Source organism: Stegostoma tigrinum, chromosome 27 (genome assembly GCF_030684315.1).
Source record: "Stegostoma tigrinum isolate sSteTig4 chromosome 27, sSteTig4.hap1, whole genome shotgun sequence".
NCBI classification, from domain to species: domain Eukaryota; kingdom Metazoa; phylum Chordata; class Chondrichthyes; order Orectolobiformes; family Stegostomatidae; genus Stegostoma; species Stegostoma tigrinum.
Window position 1 is genome coordinate 31,311,382 of NC_081380.1, and position 23,355 is coordinate 31,334,736.

A 23,355-nucleotide genomic window follows, 5' to 3' on the forward strand; every position below is an offset into this window, starting at 1 on the left:
GACAGGGTTATAAACATAAATGTCAAAACATTACCAAAACTCAATGAAAAGATATTGAAGCCTTTTGTCTTTTCCTTTGAGAAACTGGCTAGAAGTTGAATTGGCCAGGGGCTGTGTGGGTACTGTTAATTCAAACTAAATTAGTAGGCAGGGCTGTGAGGTGTTTGCAGCACTGTCAGAGGAGGTGTCAAGAGATTATGAAGAGGTTAAAGAGGCTACTTTGAGTGTCTATAAATTGGTACCAGAAGCATATAGGCAACAGCTCAGAAACATAAAGAAGGAACCATATCAGACCGATGTTGAGTTTGAATGAGTTAAACATGACAACTTCAATAGATGGGTGAGAGCATTGAAGATGGAAAAGACACATGAGGATCTTTGAGAGATTATTCTGCTGGAGAAGTTTTAAAAACTCACTTCCAGAGATGATAAGAACTCATGTTGAGGTTCAGAAAGTTCAAACAGCGAGATCAGCTGCTGAGATGGCGGATGAATACACATTAATGCATAAATCAAAATTTAGCTTCTGATAGCGATTTCTCTCCGTGAGAGATAGAAATTGGGGAAAAGGAGATCCTTCAATGAAGAAACAAAAAGTAGATCATACTGGGAACAGTTTACCACAAGTGAAAGAAAAACCAAGAGGTTGATAGGAGTGAAAGACTTCAGGTGTTTTCACTGTAGAAGAGTGGAGCACACAAAGTCACAGTACCAGTGGTTTAAGAAAGGCACTGGGAAAAAGGATGTGGTAAAAGAGGCTAAACCAGTGGGATTGGTTGAGGTAGTGAGGAGAATCCCAAAAGGAATTGAGGATTTGCAGGAGAATGCACAACCTAGTTATGGGCTGGATAGTGAGACAGTGGCCGGTGTCTACAATGACTTCAACTCTGTGGGTAAGGTTTATTCAGAAAGTACATGGGGAGAAGGTAAAGAAGTTAAAATATTGAGAGATACAGGAATTGGTCAGTGTCTAATAGTAAGAGATGAAAGTATTTGCACTCCTTCTGAAATGTTAGCTGAGACAGTGATAATCTGTGGAAATAAATGGAGAGAGATTTAGTTTTCCCCTGTGTAAGATAAGGCTAGAAAGACAAGTCAAGGCTGGGGAAGTAACAGTGGAAGTGATTAAAAGAGTGTCTATTCCAGGAATATTGCTTGATCCTGGAAACAACTTAGCAGGACCAAAGGTGGGAGTGACACCCCTCGTAGTGGAGAAGCCAAAGGTAAACTAGGGAACTGAGGAATTAAAAGAAAAGTACCTTGGAATTTTTCCAGACTGTCTGGTAACAAGATCCCACAGTCGTAAGTGTAAAGCAAGAAGGAAAAACCAAAGAGAATGACAAGGGAGTTGAGGTCCAGTTGGCTGGCACCTTGTTTGAGGAAATGGTACAGAAAATATCTGAACAAGTAGAGGATCAGGCAGAGGTGTTTAGTTCTGAAAAATTAATGGAGTTACAACAAAAAGGTGAGACAATGAAAGATTTTTTATCATAAAGCCTACTTAGAAAAAGAATCAGAATGTATTCCTGAATGTTGTTATTATAAGGATAGAATCCTAAGGTGAAAATGGAGACGAGGCAGGTTAATGCAGAGGAGATTTGGGTGGAAGTGCACTGGACAGAAACAGAGAAACATTGAAGATAGGTGCAGGAAGAGGCCATTTGGCCCTTTGAGCCTGCTCCGCTATTCTTCATGATCATGGCTGATCGTCCAACTCGATAGCCTATTCCTGCTTTCTCCGCATAACCTTCGACCCCATTCAGCCCAAGCACTATATCTAGTCACCTTTTGAATACATTCAATCCACAGGCTCACCATTCTTTTGTCTCCTCATCTCCATCTTAAATTGTACACCTCAAATCCTCATACTGTGACCCCTGGTTCTGGACACACCCACCATCAAGAATATCCACCTGCACCTACCCTGTTAGAATTTTATAAGTCTCTAATGAGATCCCCCTTCATTCATCCAAACTCCAGCAAAAACAATCCCAACCTAATCACTATCTCCTCTTACGTGAGTCCTGCCATCCCCGGAATCAGCCTGGTAAACCTTCGTTGCACTCTCACAGGAGCAAATGCATCGTTCCTCAGAAAAGGAGACCAAAACTGCACACAATATTCTAAGTGTGACCTCACCAAGGCCCTATATAACTGCAAAAACATATCCCAGCTTCTGTACTCAAAACCTCTCGCAATGAAGGCCAACATACCATTTCCCTTCTTTCTGCCTGCTGTACTTGCATGCTTACCTTCAGCAACTGGTGCACAAGGTCACCCAGGTCCCACTGCACACTCCCCTCTCCCAATTTACAGCCATTCTGTACAGTAACCTGCCTTCTTGTTTTTGCTTCCGAAGTGAATAACCTCACACTTATCCGAATTATACTGCATCCGCCATTGATTTTCTCACTCACCCAACTGTCCAGTTCATGCCGAAGGATCTCTACACCCTCACCACAATTCACCCTCTTACCCAACTTGGTATCATCTGCAGACTTGGAGAAGTTAAATTTTGTTCCCTAATTCAGGTCATTAATATATATTGTGAATAGCTGGGGTCCCAGGCTGATCCCTGTGGCTCCCCAGTAGTTACTGCCTGCCAACTGTTGCTGATAGTATACAGACAGGACGTATTGCAGGTAGCACATGAATTACCAATGGAAGGTTTTCTATGAGTGAGGAAGACTCAGGCTGTGATACAAAGCATTTCAATTGACGTGGACTGCATAAGGATGTGGTTGAATTTTGCCGTACCTGTCATACGTGTCAGACGGTAGGAAAGCCACTGGCAATACAAGGCCCTCCGCTTCTTCCTGTCCCGCAGGCCCGACCAGTCCCCCTCCACCGACACCCTCATCCGCCTAGCCAAACTCGTCCTCACCCTCAACAACTTCTCTTTCGATTCCTCCCACTTCCTACAGACTAAGGGGGTGGCCATGGGCACCCGCATGGGCCCCAGCTATGCCTGCCTCTTTGTAGGTTACGTGGAACAGTCCCTCTTCCGCACCTACACAGGCCCCAAACCCCACCTCTTCCTCCATTACATTGATGACTGTATCGGCGCCGCCTCTTGCTCCCGAGGAGCTCGAACAGTTCATCCACTTCACCAACACCTTCCACCCCAACCTTCAGTTCACCTGGGCCATCTCCAGCACATCCCTCACCTTCCTGGATCTCTCAGTCTCCATCTCAGGCAACCAGCTTGTTACTGGTGTCCATTTCAAGCCCACCGACTCCCACAGCTACCTAGAATACACCTCCTCCCACCCACCCTCGTGCAAAAATTCCATCCCCTATTCCCAATTCCTCCGCCTCCGCCACATCTGCTCCCACGATGAGGCATTCCACTCCCGCACATCCCAGATGTCCAAGTTCTTCAAGGACCGCAACTTTCCCCCCACAGTGGTCAAGAACGCCCTTGACCGCGTCTCCCGCATTTCCCGCAACACATCCCTCACACCCCGCCCCCGCCACAACCGCCCAAAGAGGATCCCCCTCGTTCTCACACACCACCCCACCAACCTCCGGATACAACGCATCATCCTCCGACACTTCTGCCATCTACAATCCAACCCCACCACCCAAGACATTTTCCCATCCCCACCCCTGTCTGCTTTCCGGAGAGACCACTCTCTCCATGACTCCCTTGTTCGCTCCACACTGCCCTCCAACCCCACCACACCCGGCACCTTCCCCTGCAACTGCAGGAAATGCTATACTTGCCCCCACACCTCCTCCCTCACCCCTATCCCAGGCCCCAAGATGACTTTCCACATTAAGCAGAGGTTCACCTGCACATCTGCCAATGTGGTATACTGCATCCACTGTACCCGGTGTGGCTTCCTCTACATTGGGGAAACCAAGCGGAGGCTTCGGGACCGCTTTGCAGAACACCTCCGCTTGGTTCGCAATAAACAACTGCACCTCCCAGTCGCAAACCATTTCCACTCCCCCTCCCATTCTTTAGATGACATGTCCATCATGGGCCTCCTGCAGCGCCACAGTGATGCCACCCGAAGGTTGCAGGAACAGCAACTTATATTCCGCTTGGGAACCCTGCAGCCCAATGGTATCAATGTGGACTTCACCAGTTTCAAAATCTCCCCTTCCCTCACTGCATCCCAAAACCAGCCCAGTTCGTCCCCTCCCCCCACTGCACCACACAACCAGCCCAGCTCTTCCCCTCCACTCACTGCATCCCAAAACCAGTCCAACCAGTCTCTGCCTCCCTAACCTGTTCTTCCTCTCACCCATCCCTTCCTCCCACCCCAAGCCGCACCTCCATCTCCTACCTACTAACCTCATCCCACCTCCTTGACCTGTCCGTCTTCCCTGGACTGACCTATCCCCTCCCTACCTCCCCACCTATACTCTCCTCCCCACCTATCTTCTTTTCTCTCCATCTTCAGTCCGCCTCCCCCTCTCTCCCTATTTATTCCAGATCCCTCACCCCATCCCCCTCACTGATGAAGGGTCTAGACCCGAAACGTCAGCTTTTGTGCTCCTGAAATGCTGCTGGGCCTGCTGTGTTCATCCAGCCTCACATTTTATTATCTTGGATTCTCCAGCATCTGCAGTTCCCATTATCACTGAGGCAATAATAAAACCAATGCCTTTGATGCCAATTCCCACATCTGAAGAATCTTTCACATGGGTTATGATTGATTGATTGTGTAGGTCCCCTCCATAAAACCAAAAGTGGGAACCAGTATTTGCTAACCATAATGGTTATGTCTACCACATTTCCAGAGGCAATTCCATTATCAAATGTTAAGGCAAAATAAAGGTGGTGGAGAAGTTGCTTGCTTTCTTTACCCATTATGGATTACCCAGGGAGATTCTGTCAGACCAAGGTTCCAATTTTACTGCCAAACTATTTAAGGAGGTCATGGACAGTTTAGGCTTCCAACACCTTAATCAAGTGCATACCATCCTGAATCCCGGGAACATTGGAAAGGTGGCATCAGACACTAAAGGCCATGCTGAGGGATAATTGCCAGGGTTATCCAAATGATTGGGATAAAGGTATCCCATTTATATTATTTGCAATTAGAGATGCTTCAAATGAATCAACTAAGTTTGCTCCATTTGAATTCAAATTCGGACACAAAGTAAGAGGCCCTTAAAATTAATTAATGTAAGTTGATAGGTCCGAAGTCAGATCTCCAAGTTGGGTTATGTATCTGAGATGAGAGAAAAGTTAACCAGAGTGGGTAAATTAGCTAGATAACATTTGAAGACGGCACAGCATCCACTGAAGTGAGAAGCAGATAAGAAATCTAAAGTTTGTACATTTGCCTGTGGGGGTAAAGTATTGGTGCTGTTACCAGTGATGGGAGATCCCTTCAAAGCAAGGCTTAGTGATCCCTATCAGATTGAGAAGAAGTTGAGTCAGGTGAATTATCTGGTAAAGATGCCAGATAGAAAAAGTATTTATCAGTGTGTCATGTGACTAGGCTGAAATTTTGTTAAGACAGGGACTGGGAACCAGTAACCAGTAGTTACTGCGATTCAGAGTGAGGAATCAAATCCAGATGATTTGGATTTTGATGTGCCTCAAAATAAATTATGAGGCAGTCCTTAAAGAATGGGACAGGATAGTGAGCTATCTGTCTCAGGAATAGAGAACTGAATTGAAAGGCTTGTCGCAGCAGTATGAGGACATATGTAGGAATAGAATGGGGTGAACTAATGTTATAGTGCATGAGGTTGAAGTAAGGAATGCTGTTCTGATAAAATAACACCCCAATGGGCTAATCCATTCAAAGCAGTGGAGGTGATACTCCAAGAAGACATCATCAAGCTGAGTCAAAGTGCTTGGATTTTGCCAATCATGTTGGTTCCCAAACCCAATGGTACTCAATGGTTCTGCATGGATTATCGGAAGGTCAACACCGTAACTAAATCACACTCATACTCAATTCCAGAGCTGGGGGACTGTGTGGAAAAAGTTGCACAAGCCACTTACATCACAAGATTGGACTTACTTCATGGTTATTGGTAAGTATCTTTGTCAGAAAGAGTGAGAGAAGTTTCTGCACTTGTCACCCAAATAGGCCATATCAATTTAAAGCAATGTCCTTTTGGAATGAAGAATGCATCAGCCATATTTCAAAGACTTATGGATAGAGTTTTGGCAGGATTGAGTCATAGGGCTGTCTATGTAGGTGAATCAGTGATCTTTAACCATTCATAGAAAGATCACATGGTGCATTTGGCAGAGCTCTTAGAAAGACTAAGAGAGGCAAAACTGGTCATAGATTTAGCAAAACCTGAATTTACAAAAGCAGAAGTGATGTTCTTCAGACACAATATCGGGACATGAAGGGCGACCCTGAGGAACACGAAGATGAAGGCCATCGAGGAATTTCTGAAACCATCCTTGAAGAAAGAGGTGCTTCGATTTTTGGGACTGAGTGGATTCTACCGCAAGTTTGTGCTGAACTTTTGCTGCGGGGTGGCACTGCTGACAATTTTACGAAAGAAGAGCATGAAACATCGGTGGCCAGAATAATGTCAGGAGACATTAGAGAACTTAAAAGCTGTGTTAATCACCGCACCAGTCTTAGTCACACCAAATTTCTTGAAACCCTTGGAAGTCACTATTGACATCAGCGATGTAGGGGTTAGAGCTGAGTTGATACAGGAGGATGACGGTGGAATTGAAAGGCCAATTGGTTACTTTTTAAAGAAACTCAGTATCCACTGGAAAAATATTCCACCATTGAAGAAGAATTATTGAGTTTGGTACTGGCCCTACAACATTTTAATGTTTATGTTACAAACAATATATCTGACATGGTCGTATATACCGACCACAACCCTCTTACCTTTTTGGAAAGATTTGAGGGCAAGACTTGGAGTCTTACATTTCAAGCATTTTGTTTACAGATTATACATGTCACGGTTCGTAAAAATCTTATTGTGGATGTGTTATCCTGGGTCAAAAAGAAAAATGTATATATAACATTTAACACTAGTGGTCCAATGTTAAACATGTGTGCAGAATTAGTATGAAATGTGTAACTTTAAATTACTGACCTATGTATTTTGTGATAATGGTGTTAAGATTTAGAGGAAAGAAAACATTTTTTCACAATGATGATTCATTCTTTTCTTAACGGGGGAGGTGTTTGACGTTGTTTGGAGTACTCATGAATTGGAAGGCAGGAAGCTAGAATTTATTTGTAAAAATGACAGAGGCGGAAGGGTGCATGGTTCCTTTTAAGAGATAAAGCGCTTTTCTAAGCTTGGAAACTTACACAGAAAATGTCCGTAAACAGATGAAAAGGTACACAGTTCTGAAACTGAAACATGTATCAATTTGCCATGTGTTTTGAAACCTTAGGCTTGTTTTGATGTTTTGGCAACTTGCTTGAAGATCAGCAAATTAATTTAAACCAAGCACTTAGATAAATCTGATAGTTTTGACAACCTCAGACCAATGCTGTTGTAAAAAATTGATATGTCATCCAAGGTATGTAAGAGGGTTTTTGTAAATTGGGGAAGAGCAAACTTCCATCTGAGGAATAAACACCTAGCTCTGACAGAAATCTCTAAGCTCTCTGAGAAAACACCATCAAACTATAAAAGGTACCATGGCATTTCTAGCTAAAAGTCCTCACAGAAGAATTCACAGCAAAAACATCCCTGACAGAAAAGTCAGCAGAAGGGAGGTGTTTGTAACTGGAGAAGCTGTACAGAAGGCAGAACATTCCGGAAGACATTACCTGTATGGACTTTGAGAGTCTAAGTTTTAATTTAGTTTTCTTATTATTTAGGTTTGTATAAGTAGGACTTGTTTGTAGGAACAACATACCTGTAGAATTTTGTTCAGTTAGGGAATACTTAGGAGTTTGGGGGGAATTGTTCGGTTTGTTAGTAGTTCTGTTAATTTGTTCACTGTTAGGGTTAAAATAAATAAACTTTTACTTGTTGCTTATAAAGTGAGTGAAATATCATCTTTTCCATTTCCTTCAGCGGATTACAAGGTGAGGCAAGCTTCTCTGTGTGTTTCGATTTTAACTATCCAAGGACCTTGACTCCTCCCTCCATAACACTACAAAACAGGAAGCATGTCAACTTTGTGAAGCCTACTTTCTCAGACCATTTTAGTATTTAACCTGTGCTAACCACACTGTTGGTTGGATGACTGAGCAGACAGCCAACATTGTCACTGGCTACCATCAGTAAAACTAACCTGCATTGTTTGAAATTAACCTACATAAAAGGGAAATGTACAACAGCTAGAGTAGATGCTGGCAATTGTGCAGAAAGTGAATCCGACCTGTAAAAGCAATAAAAAATTGCACATCATGGAAGAAAATGGTCTCCAAGTTTCTCAGATACTTCACCAAATGTTTTGGTGGAGCAAGCAGACAGTGGGAGATATGTTCTACGTCCATAATGTCCAGGAGTCCTTTCAGACCAGTAATCAGAAAGTAGTGGGGGGCAGACATCAAGGAGATCACACCAGGAGCTAAGGCAAGTTCACTTAGATGCAGTGCTGAAAGAGGTTTAATGACCTTCCCTGAATGACCAAAATCAATTCATACATCTTCAAATGCCATAACCTACAAACTGTACCGTTAATATCACACACTGGTCAGCTCAAACCCCTCCTTCCAAAATTCACCCACCAAAAATCTTTATGAATTTGGGTTCATACCTGCCATTCACATGCTCCACCACATCCTTATACACTCAGAGCGACTCCAAGCCTCATACCCACATTTCCAAACATCCACAAACTATTAGCTAGTCACTCATGACAGCATGAAAATCTTCACACTCCTTGATACTGGGCATCTATCTGTTCCCTTGCAGATCCATGGAGTTGCATCCATCTAGTGTGACTAGGAGACAGAGATAAAATCCCAACTGCCTATCCATCCTTTGAAATTCCTCTTCCTCCAATATTCCTTTTCCCCAGACATAATTCTCCTTCTTACTTCCCAACAGCCCCCCATTCCTACATTGTCCTCTTACTTGCAAGGTGCAGAAGGTGTAAGGATGTATTTATTTTCCTGCTCCCTCCACACTATACCACCTTACACCTGGGACTTTCTCCTTCCAGGTACCCGTAAGGTGATTTCTGGGGTGGCGATGGAGGAACAGCAAGGAAACATTGTTGATGGAGACACAATATCACTCTTTCACAGCATGCATACTAACACTGTGGGTAACTTTGAAGACAGCAGAAAAGTCAGGCTTTGATGTGAGGAAATACTGGACATGAGTGGGTTGCATCCAAGGCAGAGCACAAAGATAGCACAGGTGCCAATTCACTTGCAGATAAGGTCATGCTTGAGTTCTGCTAAAGAGGACTCATTCAACAGTTCAATTGCATCGCTTCAAATAATGCTGATGAGTATGCATAACAACATGCTTTGGGAAGACAGCGAGAAAATCTGCAATCAAAGTCAAGGGACATGTAAGAGTCGAGAGCAACAGGGCATTACACAGCATTTTGGACCCCATCCTTCTCAGCGGGGAAGCAATGATCATTTTCATCAGGACATCATGTACTTCCAGTCCTGATGCTCTTCTGATAGCTGATGTACAGCTTTCACTGCAGCAGCTACAAGCAGCTTCTACCAGACACAGTGCTATGAAGGAAGCACGAACTGAAGGAGTACAAGCTGGGACTGCTGTAATTCTGGCTGTATATAGGATTGTGTTCAAAGCGACCTCCCAGAAGCCCAACATTGCTGGGATTGCTGAGTTCCCATTGCAGGAGGACCAGCAGTGGCTCTATGGGGCATAAGCCTGCTGTGCTCTCCTATTAGGGCTGTGCACACCATGTACTGCAATTGGATGTGTCCCTCACAGACATTCCAGACAGAAGGTGACGGCTTCTTCCCTTTCCTCCCATTCATGCTCCTGCTTCTTGTCTTTTACATGGTGGCAAGGCCTGTTCCCAGATGATACTGATAGTATGCAACATTCTCCACATGCTTCAATACTCACTCTACCAAGTAATTCAGGAGTTGTCAGAATTGGTCCAAATTGTAGAAGGAGCTATCTCAGCACACCAACAGTCTGCTCTATGATATCTTGAGATGCCTTAAGGCACTTTAATTATGGGTCTTTCCCTGCTCTGAAACTTCAACTCTGGCTACAAAAAAGAACAGATAAATGAAAGTGCCTTTGCTGAAAGGCAGACACCTTGCATATTGTTCCTCACAAAGGTTCTGCTTAGTGAATTGTTTCTTGATCATTTTGGACAAGTATGGCCTTATACAGAGAGTACTTGTTCCCACTGCTTCTCTTCCTCCTCCCTCTTCTTCCAGCATCCTGTCCTGCTCTGAACATCCTCTACCTAAACTCCAACTCATGCTCTATTCCAAAAGGAAAATTTATTATTGTACTCTGGGCTGTGAGCGAATGGTTTGTGCATAATCTTTGACACCAAAAAAAAATTTTTTAGCACCTGCCAAGCCAGTTCCTGCAGAATTCTGCAGGTTAGAACAACTATAGTTGTGGAATCAAAGCCGCAGGCAGAATCAGTAACAAACCTGCAAGCATTTGATTTCATTCAAATAGCACCTCAATGGATTCATTTCTACTGTTTTATAGTTGTTCAGCTGACAGAGCTAAAAAATGAAAGTTTTCTGAAATACCACCAAATCAACATCACACACTGGTTGATATCATGATCTGCCATGATCTGTACATTTTCTGCATATTTACTGTGCTCATGAGAACAATTTCACTAATATTTCACTCGGTATGACTGACTCACAGAGCATGTACACTACAGGCACTACTTTGATCTGTATATGTTACCACTGCATCTGAAGAATGGGCACCACTGTTCCTAGTGCAGCAATAAAAACAATTTGAAGTTATCTTGCTGTTGGTTAGAAGTCATATAGGAATTCAGAAGTTTGAGTAGTGTTAGTGCAACAACCTTTTGGGATTTCAGTGGAGAAACAGGTTTTTATAATGATGCTAGGTTTTTTTTCTCTCCTTTGAAATGATTTATGGTGTTCTGCTTTTGCATGAGATTCTAATAACTGTGGAAAATGATGGGCGGATAAGATTGATTGCAAGAAAATAACCTTGTTACATCTTCAGAGGGTGTCGCAAATTCAAACCTCAAGCAACATTGGCTGATTTATTTCAACCTGAACCATGAGATGAGGTTATTTTCATTGAAATCAGTCCCATCTATTTTACTTAAAAACTATACACAAGCATTATAAACAACATAATTGAACTTTCCATGGTTTTGCTGAAGGATGAAGAAAATTGAGCAGATAGTTAAGTGTGTTGCACACCAACCACAGGGAAATAAATTAATGTGTGACCATCACCAGCAGTTGTGATGAGCAAATAAATAATTCTTTACATATAAAATGCTGGAGTTACCTTTGCTGGCATTTTGTTGAAGTATTTCAAATGTGTACTCTTTAACTGTGAGGAATTGAATTCGAGAAAATATGTAATTTTATTTTGTAACTTGCCCGAACTATGTTTTGAGACTTGGCAAATCTGGGATGTTGAAGCTGTCATGCTTTTCTCCTTGGTGGGTTGTTGAATCCATAGCCAGAAGAGCAAAGCAGATGTGTGTGCTCACAATTAAAAGAGCCAAGGAAACGTAAGCCTGTGAAGATAGCCCCCAACAGGCCTGATCCTGCAAAACAGGAGGTGACAGGTGAAGGTTTTGCAACTGGAGAACCAAGTATAATAGAACAAGAGTTAAAGACAGCAAGAGGCAAGAGGTCAAGGTTGGAGGCGTCTTTAACTGGATATCTCTGTCTAACTGGCATCTGCAGCCATGATAGCGATAGCGGCAGCAATGTCAATCCCTCGCATTGGCAGGCACTCTGTAATTATTGCTGGTGGCAGTGGTCAGAATCATTAAGCTGTTTGATAATGCAGGGTTGTAGCAGCTCACATCTGTCACAGAATACGTTAAAGCAGAGCTCACACTGAGACCAGACCTATCATTGATATATGAACCAAAGACCAGGAAAGACTCCACTTGCACATCTGCTGTCTATACCAGCTGGATACTAGCATCATCCTTTATCCATAAACAGGATTTTCTGGTGGCGTCCATGGAAAGCAGTAAAAGGTGGCTTTCTATCTCGTGCATTCAATAGGGTTCCTCCGCATCCCATTACATAAGAAAGAGGTTTCTCTATCACTCTTCATTTGCTTTCCAACAAGGTTTCTCTCCCCGCTTGCTCTGTCCTGTTCTCTGTCCAGGATTCGAGCCTCCTCTCATCCTTCCCCAGTAGGATTTCCTTTCAATCTCATTCTTTCTATTTCTTCCCTTCTGCAGACTCCCAGGTGATACCTTCCCTCTTTTTCTGCCACCTGTTTCAGCAGCAGAGTTTATCTCCACAGCTCTACCAAAGAGTTGGGCAGTGAAATTACGTAAGGCATGACGTCAGAAACCTCTACCTCTGGAGCACTGAGCATGTCGAAGTATCCAAATTTGCTGGAGGAACACCACATCTGCAGGGGCCGGCAGAGGCTTGCACCACCACAGCATATCTCATGGAGTTTCCTTCCCCATGTTGTCCCACACTCTGGTGCCCAGTTGCTGTTTAGGCAATTAGAATGGCCAGTCTTCTCCTGAGACTTCATTCGACATCCATGTCTATCTGCATGTAAGTGAGTCAGGAGAACAATATTCAAAGTTGTCCCTACCTGGTTGCTTTTGGTGGGTCTCTGTTTTAGGAGATAATAAGTCTCATCTCAGCAGATGTGCTGGCTTCCAGTCTCAGGTTAAGTTCCTTATGGCTTGGAAAATGAAAAAATAGGGGAGTAGTTCCCTTTGCATTTGTATCCTCAGACATAGATAACCTCAGAAGGTCTGGGCTTTAAAACCCCAAATGTGAATTCCCAATCATTTATTCACGAGGCATTCTGTCAGACTCCCACTGCAGTCCTGTGGAATAGTGAAGACACCCCATCCATCTATTCTCTTGCTCGCTTGCTATCGATTTCTTTTTTCCATGTGTGAGCATTTGAAGCAAATACTGATAGATAAATAGTTATGACTGCTTCATTGTGTTTAGTTGTTCAAATCATTTGTGATGAATGCGCGACGTCTGATGTCATCATTATTAATGATAAAACATTGCACTATTGATAGCAAATAGGCTTCAAGACAAGTTTCTCTAAGATGATTTATTTTGGCCTTAACTTGGATTTGGGCATTGTAGAAAAATAGTTTAAAATGACTTCCCACATTGTATTAGAATATGTGCCAGAAAAATGTCTAATGAATATCAAATGTATTCATTTTTAGAAGAGGATTAACTGTGATTTAAATGTTGTTAATCCGTTTGTCGATTTGTTGCAAGTGAAGAAGAAATTTGCTCTCCTCTCCTGAAGGCTGTGATTAATGCAGCAGGATTTCCACAGTTGATGCCAGACTCTTGTACGGAATCGTTCTTCATGCATGAGACTAAATATTGAATTCTGGCAGGTAGCTCAACTGTTTGAGGAATTGCAGGCAAACCCAAATCCATTGAGTTAATTCATACAACTGAGAAGAAGGCTATTCAGGCCATCGGGTCTGAATTAACTGTTTCAAAGGTTATGTTTGATTGGTTCCACTGCCCTAATTTTTTCCTTATAGCCCTAAAATTATTTTAGTTTCAAGTGTACATCCAATTTCCACATATAATAGAGACCATTACATAAACAATGAGAAGCAGAAACCCTCTTTAGCCCAGAGATTCTGAGGTTAATCATGATAACTACACGAAGAAAAGAACAGAAAGTGTTGAAGAAATTCAGCAGGTCTGGCAACATCTGTGAAGTAACAGAATTAATGTTTGGAGTCTAATATGATACTCGTTTTTTTGTCCTGAACAAGAGTCATATTGGACTCAATGTTAACTGTGTTTCTCTTTCCATAGATGCTGTGAGATCTGCTGTGTTTCTCCAGTACTTTTGATTTTTCTTCTGCATTTTCAACATCTGCCATACTTTGCTTTTATCTTGAGTGTTAACTATATCATTGTTTCCATTATAATCAGATCAGAAAGCTAAAGACATGAATTGAAGTGGGCCTTGCTCATCTGAAAAGCTCAATACATCAGCACAAAAATATATATTACACACTGATGTCACAAAGGCCCCCACAGTTTTTATTAAGACAAAAAGCTCAGGACCTTGCATTAGAGCAGCATGTTGTAACAAAGAGCTCAAGTCATAGTCAGGGTGAAATTATTTGAATGGAAGCTACTGTGAAAAAGCTTCAGAGACAGAGACCAATTGTGACTTATTTTATAAAAGACAACTGTACAATAGTATATGATGAGATATAATTACTTTCACAAAGAAGCAAGGTGCTATTTATATTTTATAAATTATCTTGAATTATTTCTTCTGTAAACAACTTCAGATAATTGTTATAATTTTAATCTTATATGGAATAATTTTCTCCCTACAGATTCAGAACAGTTGTTATTTGTTTAAATTGTTTAAACTGAACCCAAACTTATATGTGCAGCTAATAGAGTTGTATGACTTGTGAATCTATAATTGCTCTGCTTGTTGTAATCTGGTTACTGGATTAAATTTTGTCTTGCACACTGTACTGCACACTCACGAGATAAATAGATGTTAGTCACAAGTTAAAATTTTATTTTAGCTAAGCCTGCTATATTCAAGAATTAACTTAGAACTTTTTTTTACAAATAGTGCCAAGTATGATAATAAATTTGAACTAACTCCATAATGGCAAATTATCCTTTTTAATAACAAGAATACATGTTTTATCTATTTCAAAACCAAAGTCAGTATTACTGAATTCAGTAGATTTCATCTTCCAAAGGAAATGAAGAAATGAACATAATGTAAACCTTAACTTACAGAATACTCTATCCAGCTAAATTCCAGAATTTAAAATAATTTGACAAGCTGCAGAAAATCTCCATTTTATTCTATTTTATCTTTTAAAATCAAATTTTTAACTAAACATTGATATTGTTCCAATTTTGAAACATAAATACTAAATCACACATATCTAATGTCCATTTAGGGAATCAGACTAGATTTCGACACAACACAACTCTGCCTATACACTTGTCAATAACATCGCTCATTTCCATGTTTAGCAGTCAAATGCAAACAAAACCTTGGAACAGAGGACAACAGCTCATTTTAGATGAGAGAACTTATGCTATTTACATTCAATTCTATATTTCAACATTTTAAAACAGTAATTCCAATGTAACCAAAGCCTACTTCTGTTTATTCAATGAAATATTTCATCTCTCAAAAATAAACAGTTCTTTTAGAAGAAGCAATCCTTTTAGGTGTGATGTTAAGTAGAAAACAAATGCTGCATTGCAACTGCTTCAAACAGACTAAACTCCCGACAAAGAGAAGCTAGAGATGTGTTAAGAAAGGTTATGGAAATTGAAAACTATTACCGTCTTACAGAATGATGTCCCTGTTGAATATAAAGGAGCAATCTTCATCAAAAATAATTGAACTACTGTAGAAGCATTGTAACATTGGCAACAATCTTGTTCATTCACTGACATCTTCAATACTAAAATAGCTGTTCATTTGCATGCATTTTGTTTCAAGTAAGAAAGCCCCAAAGGCATTCTATTAATGTTTGAACATGAATTCAATACTATATATCAGAATCGCTGCAATACATTCCAATGAATTTAGGGCAAAGCTAAGATCCATCACATTCACATTATCTACGCTGCGGTACTGGTTGAATAATGGATATTTAAAAATGAACAATTACCACTCGAAAGGTGAAAATCATAAACTGCTCCATTAATACAATGTGCGTAAAACATACAAAATACGAGCATTCTAGGCAAATACAGCTTTGCATCTAATCTATCAGACTATAAGAAGAGTATAAGGTTAAAGGGAGCATGTCGTTTTCTTCATATTGTAGAATTATAGCATGGTGACAGCATTGAAGGTGGCCATTTAGCCTATTGTGTACATGGTGGCTCTATGCAAAAACAACTCAGCAAATCCGCTCCCTTACCATTCCCCTAGAGACGTGCATTTTCTTTTTTTTCTGATGCTTATCCAATTTCATTTTGAAAGACACAATTGAATCTGGTGCCATCACATTATTACATAATGCATTCCATTCCTAACAACTTGCTACATAAAAATGTTCTTCCTTGCATCACTATTGATTGGATCATAGAATCCCTTTCGTAGGAAGGAAGGCATTTGGTAAATCAAGTCCTCACTGACCTTCCAAAGAGGATTCCACCAAAACCCATCCCCTACCCTATCCTTGTAACCCTGCACTTCCCATGGCTAATCCACCTAGCCTACACATTCCTGCACACTATGGGCAATTTAGCATGGGAAATCCACTGAGCCTGCACATCTTTGGATTGTAGAAGGAAACCGGAGCACCCAGAAGAAACCCATGTCCTCTGCTTCTGACACTTCTGCTGTAAATGGGAATTGTTTCTCCCTATCTCGCCTGTCCAGACCTCTCATAATTTCAAATGATTCAATTAAATACGCTCTCAACCTTCTTTTTCACCAACCTATTCACTTAACCATACAGCCTCATTACTGGAAGTATTCTTGTAAATCATAGCTGCGTGAACTCTAAAGCCTTCATGTCCTGCCTAAAGCAGAGCGCTTAGAATTGAACACAGTACTCCATTTGAGGTTCTGAAGATTTAACATAGCTTCCTTGCTTATGAATTCTATGCTCCTAATTATAACAGATCCCATACATCTATTTTCTCAATCTGCTCTGCCACTTTCAACAATTTGTGAAAAAACTTTATAAAGCTTTCCTGTTCCTGCATCTCCTTCAGATTGCTTTTCCTTATCCATCCTTCCAAAATGAATCATTCCATAATTTCCTGCATTAAATTTTATCTGCCATGTCCACTGTTTTTCCCCCAGCCTATGTCTTCTCTGTGTTATAAGCTCCTTGTAGTTCACAATACCTCCTTTGTGCAAATGTTGAGACAGTACCATGTACACCCTATTCCTGGTAATAACAAAATCCAGTAGCTGCAGTACTTAGTCCGGAAAAGCACTATATACCTTTCCACAGTTCAAAAAAATAAGCAACCACCATGATTCTCTATTTCTTCCTTGATAAAATTCAAAATAATAATTTATTACCTCAGCCTTGTCCTCTTGTCTTCACATATGGATCCGCTTGTCGATCCCTAATCAGACCCATCCTACTCTTACTAACGTCCAGTCTCTTTCATATTCTCCCTTATTCAACATTCAAACCAGTTCCCACTTGTACTTCGATTTGATATGTTATCCCCGCACCATCCTTCTGTTTCATTTTACTCTTTATCTTCCTCACTGCCCAGGGAATTTATTCTTTGATTGCGCCCCCCCCCTCCCCATCCTTGTGATGCAATGGTGGCCTATAAAATACAGTTGATGATGTAACTGAACTCCTATTGTTTTATAATGTACTCAAGTAGATTTTGTTCTTTACCCCTCCAAAACATTATGTCTACAGGATGTCTCCAGTTCAACACCAATCCAGTACTGCTGTCCATCTTCCTTCCCAAATTTTCCTAAAGACTGTGCATTCAAGAATCTTTAATACCTAGATAACGAGGTGTAGAGCTGGATGAGCACAGCAGGCCAAGCAGCATCAGCGGAGCAGGAAAGCTGACGTTTCGGGCATTATGATGGTTCATCTACTCAGTCCATTATCAAGTTCACGAATTAAAGGGCAATTCAGTTAAATTATGAATAAAAACAGAAATTGCTGGGAATACTCAGCAGGTCTGGCAGCATGTGTGTGGGTGAGAACCAGGCACATTCTTAGTCATCTTCATCTGCAAACGTTAATTATGTTACTCTGCTATTTCAATTTTTCATCATCTACAGTATTTTTGCTGTTAGACCACGGGGGAAGGTGATGCTAAAAGGAAATAAAGAACAACACTGTCTGTCATCGGAGAGCAAAGATTTGATATCCCTGTGTCTCCACACCAATCTGTCAACTGATTCTAACTGCGAACGCTTGGATTATTAAACGGTACACAATTTCATTGACGTCAGACCCAAAACTTCAGACGCAAAAGCACAAAAAACTATTTACTCTGAATAAAATTTCTGCAGAAATTCCCTTGAGTGACTTCAAATTTATGCAATTAGTAGTCTCAAAACAGGCTTTATATATCTTCAAACAGCTCAGTAGTTAGGAATCTGAAGATATCATTATATCCCGAAGATATTCGCACATTTACCGTAATTTTAAACAGCAAAGGCCCAATTCCCTGTAGATATTTGTGAGTAAGGGGTACATGGGTATAGAAAACAAAGTTTGTGAACCAAGTCCATCGTCTCCTCCCGTTCAGGCAGTATCTGCAATCCCACAGAAGTATCAGCTCCATGTTCCTGCTGCTAATCGATTATCTTGTCTGCGTGATACATTTGTTACAATTATCGGCCAAATGGGGGCTATATGGACAGGGGCTGGCTGGATTATTGATAGACACCCCGATCTAACTTGGGCTTCAATGGTAAGGAACTGGCCGCTGTTTGCCCCTCTTTTTCTGTTTTTTTTACAGCAGAAACCGCGATTTGGAACATATTTTGCAATGCTACACAAGCTCACACGCGTCGTACAAGAACGCTGATGCAAACTGATTGAGGTAGACCCCCGTTTTCAGGGAGATAGACGAAACCATCACGGTGTTGTGGCTGTTTCAGATCGGACCCGGTCATCGCCAGCCGTGAGAAATTCAGAATCCCGCCACAAACCACCCCCGCCCCCAACCTCATCTCGAACTCTGCATTCTCACTCCATTTACCGGAGGCTTTGTACACCCAATTCCTAACATAATCGTTCCCAACTCTGTCCTAGTAATTGCTTGCAGTATTTCAGACTTTGTGCATTCTCGGAATACACTGAGCGTCCTCTAGTTCCTGCATATAGCTAAAGCCCCATTCAGTGACACCGTGTGCCAGCGGCTTTTCTCCCAGTTCTATAAAGGATGCGTGAAACGTGTTTTGCTCCGTTTGCTGCATTTCCGGTCCAGAGTCATGTTGACCTCCTGTATTTTCACCTGTCAGTTGCGGATTGTGGCGGGAGGCCAGGCCAGCAAGAGGGTCGGTGTGTGCTACTTCCACTTTACCGTCACAGTTGCCCTTACAAGTTGCAACAGAACGGGTCGGAAGAATGCGGAGATGCATTTGCTGCACATCACAAGCAGCGGAGCCCTTCCAAAGGCTTCGGCTACTTTTAGGGTGGGGTGATTTGGTCTTTTCCAAAAAGGGTAAAAACAGTTTTGTTTTATTGATTCCCAAATGGTAGCCAGTTACTACCGTGCCCACAGCTCCAATATGATCACAAGGGAATGTCAGTTGCATTCAGCACCTTAGCATGAGAACAGTTTCCTGGTCACGAAGGCTGTATTTTGTGCTGTAACCGTTTACTCAGACTCCGCCTCGGTGTAAATCGGAACTCGCTCAAGAGAGATGGAATAGTTCTGCGCCTGATTTCAACAATTCAAGTTCAAGTAAAAACCAACTTCTAAACGGGAAGGAAGACCAGTATTGTGTCTTGTGACTCCCAATCTTACCGTTTCTGGCACAAACGTAAAATACTGGAAATGCGAAGTGAGCACGGGAAAAAAACTGGAAAATCTCAGCGGGTAAGGCAGCCTTTGGAGACAAACAGTGACCCTTTCAGGTCGATGACCTTTCACCAAAATTCTGGAGAGGGCCGTGTTAATTCCGCTGCACGGAGGCTGCCTGACCTGTTTAGTTTCTGATTACTGATCACCCATCACCCAAAAATTGGAACTTACAGCACAAACCGAACAATGTGCTTATTCACATAGGTTTTGTGAACTCACTGCATCCAGTCTTTTTTTTAAATGTATAAAATCTGAGCTGAGTCTGCATATGGGGACGGACAATTCTGGTTAAAGAGGTTCGGTTTATATTACTGACTTTATCTCGCTAACATCTGTCGAATATTCTTTATTGCTTTTTCTAACAATTATTTGACATGGCGGTTGAATAAAATAATGTGATACTGACATTTTAATGAATACACTAATTTCCCTGTTGCTTTTCATTTCTACACCACGTAACAAATTTCCACTGTCTCAAAAATCAATCAGATTGGTTTGACATAGAGACCATGCTTGGAAAAGCGATGTTTCAGTGTGCCGGGCGCGGAATGGTTGGCGCCTGTGTGATTAACTGTGCATTCAGCTCTTTAAAGCGTGCAGCCACAGAGATGACAGTCCCATCCTTTTTTCTGGCCTCTTGTATCAAGTGTCGGTCGGAGCCATTGTACACCGGAGAAACTATGCTAAAACGACATCCAGACTCGAAAGGTTTCTTACAATTCATCAAACATCGTTTGATTCTAGCCGGAAAGCTACATCAGACAGCACGACAGAACCTTGAACGATATTTATCAATTTGATAGGAAACAGGTGCAACCCTACGAAAATATTTTTTGTATCTGCACAGTTTGGAACTAAATTGAAATTCCAGATCTTCTCAAAAGAAGTTTATGTGAGATAATTAAACCAGGGTCTTTTAGTTTGCGGTTTATTTTGAACCCAATCTGTGAGCTTGTAGTTGCCTTACTTCCACAGAACATTTATTTTGACAGACCAACATGCTTTTCTTTTCATACATACACACACACACACAATATGGCAACTTCCTTTTGGAGACCGACTGATATTGGAACCCATTTCAGGATTTCGTTTTGGGTGTTAAAATGGGCATCAGGATTTACGGGAATATTTTAAAGCACTTGGCATAATCTTCTTTCCACTACAGAACACATATGGTTCCCGTATTACTATGGATGCCTCATTTCCATATAAGATAGTAAGCGGAGAATAGTAACCACACATTTCGTCTTTAAGTGACCGAAGAAAATAAAGACTAAAAGTCAATATATAATGAAAACTTCGCGATCATGATTTTTAATCCTTATTGGAAGAAGCATATTTAAACAATACATAACCCAACGAAGGAATCAGCTAATTGTACGGCACTAGCACAATTCCATCCAACCTAATGCACGAAAACGGATATGGTCACAATTCGGATCCAAGAATATTTTTAATGTAGAAAAAAATAGATTATCTCCAATTCTTCCGACTGACAGCATTTAATTTCCGATTTATAATTAAACAGCGACTTGTCTATGTTCCTGCATCTGATAGCATTTAGTCAATTCCACTTGCATTGCACCACCCCATAAATACACATACACACACACATCACCCACCTGCTTGGTGCTAAGTTCCTTTTCCAGATCCTTGTATCTATTATGCCAAACCAAATAATGCAACGGATATTTTTCTGCCACCCTTCTCGCAGAAATCATTCTGATATCATTCTTCTCTTCCAGATAACATGCAAACTACCTTTGCAGCAGATAGTCAAACCCCTGGCAACAGGCACCAATCCCTATATTGCTCGGCAGCTGAATATCGGACGATAGGAAGCGCTGTAATTCTTGCTTTAACTGTGTGGGAAAAGAGGAAGTAGGAGAAAATCGAAGGGTGAGGAATTACCAAGTTACTGTGGGGGAAATATGCAGGTTGAAAATACGTATGGAGCGTAGATTTCAAATAATATAAAGAAAATCTACAACGTGGCCAATTAGCATGTACTACTGATTTTTTTCCGTTCATCATGAGTACCAATTAGTGAGAAAATGCAGTAGTTGCGCATTTAAATTTATTACCAACCCCATTATCTATAATATTGGAGATGCGCTGTTTTAAAACCTCCTGGGAGCTGTAGTTCGTCCGTTGAGGTGATAAATATTAGTGGGAATTTGCAATTTAAAATGAGCTACATGTTTTTGACCAATTCCGGGGAAATAATTTTAATATGTATGAATATGGGTAGGCAACTGAAAGTGCTCCGTTCTGGGCAATGACATCACCCTCGCACCAGCTAACCGGCGAGAACTACAAATCCCAGCACACCTTGAGGCGGGTTACCGCCTCCACGTCCCGCCTCCTGTTGGTGCTCGTTCCTTCGCCCAGTGTCTACCAAACTTAGCGGCTGATGAGGGCTGATTGGCCTGCGGTGACGTAATTGGGAAGCAGCGGCTTGTCTATTGGGCAAGCCTGCTGCCAGTCAGGTGACGGCGCTGGGAATCCCACCAGCAGCAGGTTGGGCTGCGCTGCGCGGGCCGGGTCTTGTCGTCATTTCCTGGTTGCTCTGGGAATGGGGGCGGGCGGGGGAAAGCTGCGGTTTTCCAGTAACTTGTCTCGAACCGGATGCGTCTGCGCTAAACACACTGGCCCTGAGAGATTTGGAGACCTGGCGGTGTCGGAGGAGGGGCTGGAGAGGTAGCGGGGTTTGGGGTAAGGGGAGGAGGTGAGCGCTGGGAATAAATTAGCAGAGACCGGGAGAATCATCATCATCATCATCGAGGAGAGCAGAAATGTCCCGAAAGCTGCGGCCCAACGAAGTGTGCGCCGACTGCAGCGCGTCAGGTACGTGACTCGGTGAATGGGGATGAGAAAGAGAGTGGTGGTCAATTCGGGAGCCCGGGGAATCAGCCCGAACCCCTTCCCCACCCCCCCACCAACCCCCTCCCCATTTGCTTCTACAGGACGACGGGGTCCGTGGGGCAATACGGTTTGGGGGTGTTAGGGAGGAGGTGGTGGTTGCTCTGATTTGGGGCCTGTCAGGTCAGTCGGTCGGTCAGCGGTCGGCAGTCAGCACCCAATCCCTGGCACCGGTTGCCAGGCGGTGGGTTTTCGGTCAGCCATTTGTGCCGGGGATTGGAAACTGAACTGAGAATCCTGTGTCGTTACATGTGGAGAGGATGGTCCATTTCGGCTTGGGCTGCGTGTGTGTGTGTGTGTGTGTGTGCGCGCGCGCGCGTGTGTGCTTGCCTCTTCCTTCCCAAGTGTTTAGTGGCCACTTGTGAAAGTCTTGTTTGGAAACGTCAAGTTCCCGGTTGCAGTATTGGCTATTGTCCCAAGGCTGACCAGTGATAAACCGGACACAGTAACCGGTTTGATGAACTCGCGATGCCATCCCTAAGAAACCAGTGATTCTTTGTGATCGAATTGCTGTATGCAACGACTTTGATTCTACTCTACTGAGAGTCTTAATTGATGTGTAAAACTTTTCATTGGTATCTGATTTATTGATTCAAAACGATCTGACCCGAAAACTTAGCCATCTGTTTCACTTTTCATTTGAGGTGGATTTCTAATTATTCGCATATAGATCAAAAATAGGATTCGGTCCATTTTGAAGTGTTCTATTTTGCGATATTCACTGAGTTACATAACAGCGGAGGCACAATTGCAAGTTGATTGTCTGCCAGCTGAGCTGTGATTTAAGTTTGTAGGAGATATCAGATCTAATTTGGCACACATCAAATCT

The 23,355-nt window shown here is 42.1% G+C and overlaps 2 protein-coding genes across 16 annotated transcripts in view; one reads left to right on the top strand and one right to left on the bottom strand.

Moving 5' to 3' along the window:
- ankrd13b (ankyrin repeat domain 13B) overlaps window positions 1–21,547 on the bottom strand; it is a 421,315-nt gene extending 399,768 nt beyond the window's left edge. For all 5 annotated transcript variants that reach the window (XM_048557095.2, XM_059655241.1, XM_048557094.2 and 2 more), the window contains exon 1: window positions 21,227–21,547. In XM_048557095.2, the coding sequence (XP_048413052.1) occupies window positions 21,227–21,325 (99 nt within the window). In that variant the 5' untranslated portion in view covers window positions 21,326–21,547. The remainder of the gene's footprint in view (window positions 1–21,226) is intronic.
- A 680-nt stretch (window positions 21,548–22,227) lies between these two features.
- Window positions 22,228–23,355, top strand: part of git1 (G protein-coupled receptor kinase interacting ArfGAP 1) — a 167,804-nt gene continuing 166,676 nt past the window's right edge. For 3 of the 11 annotated variants that reach the window (XM_048557551.2, XM_048557552.2, XM_048557554.2), the window contains exon 1: window positions 22,229–22,451. In XM_048557551.2, the coding sequence (XP_048413508.1) occupies window positions 22,400–22,451 (52 nt within the window). In that variant the 5' untranslated portion in view covers window positions 22,229–22,399. Of the gene's footprint in view, window positions 22,452–23,355 lie in introns of all 11 variants that reach the window. The other 8 variants (XM_048557559.2, XM_048557553.2, XM_048557562.2 and 5 more) reach the window with 4 other exon arrangements.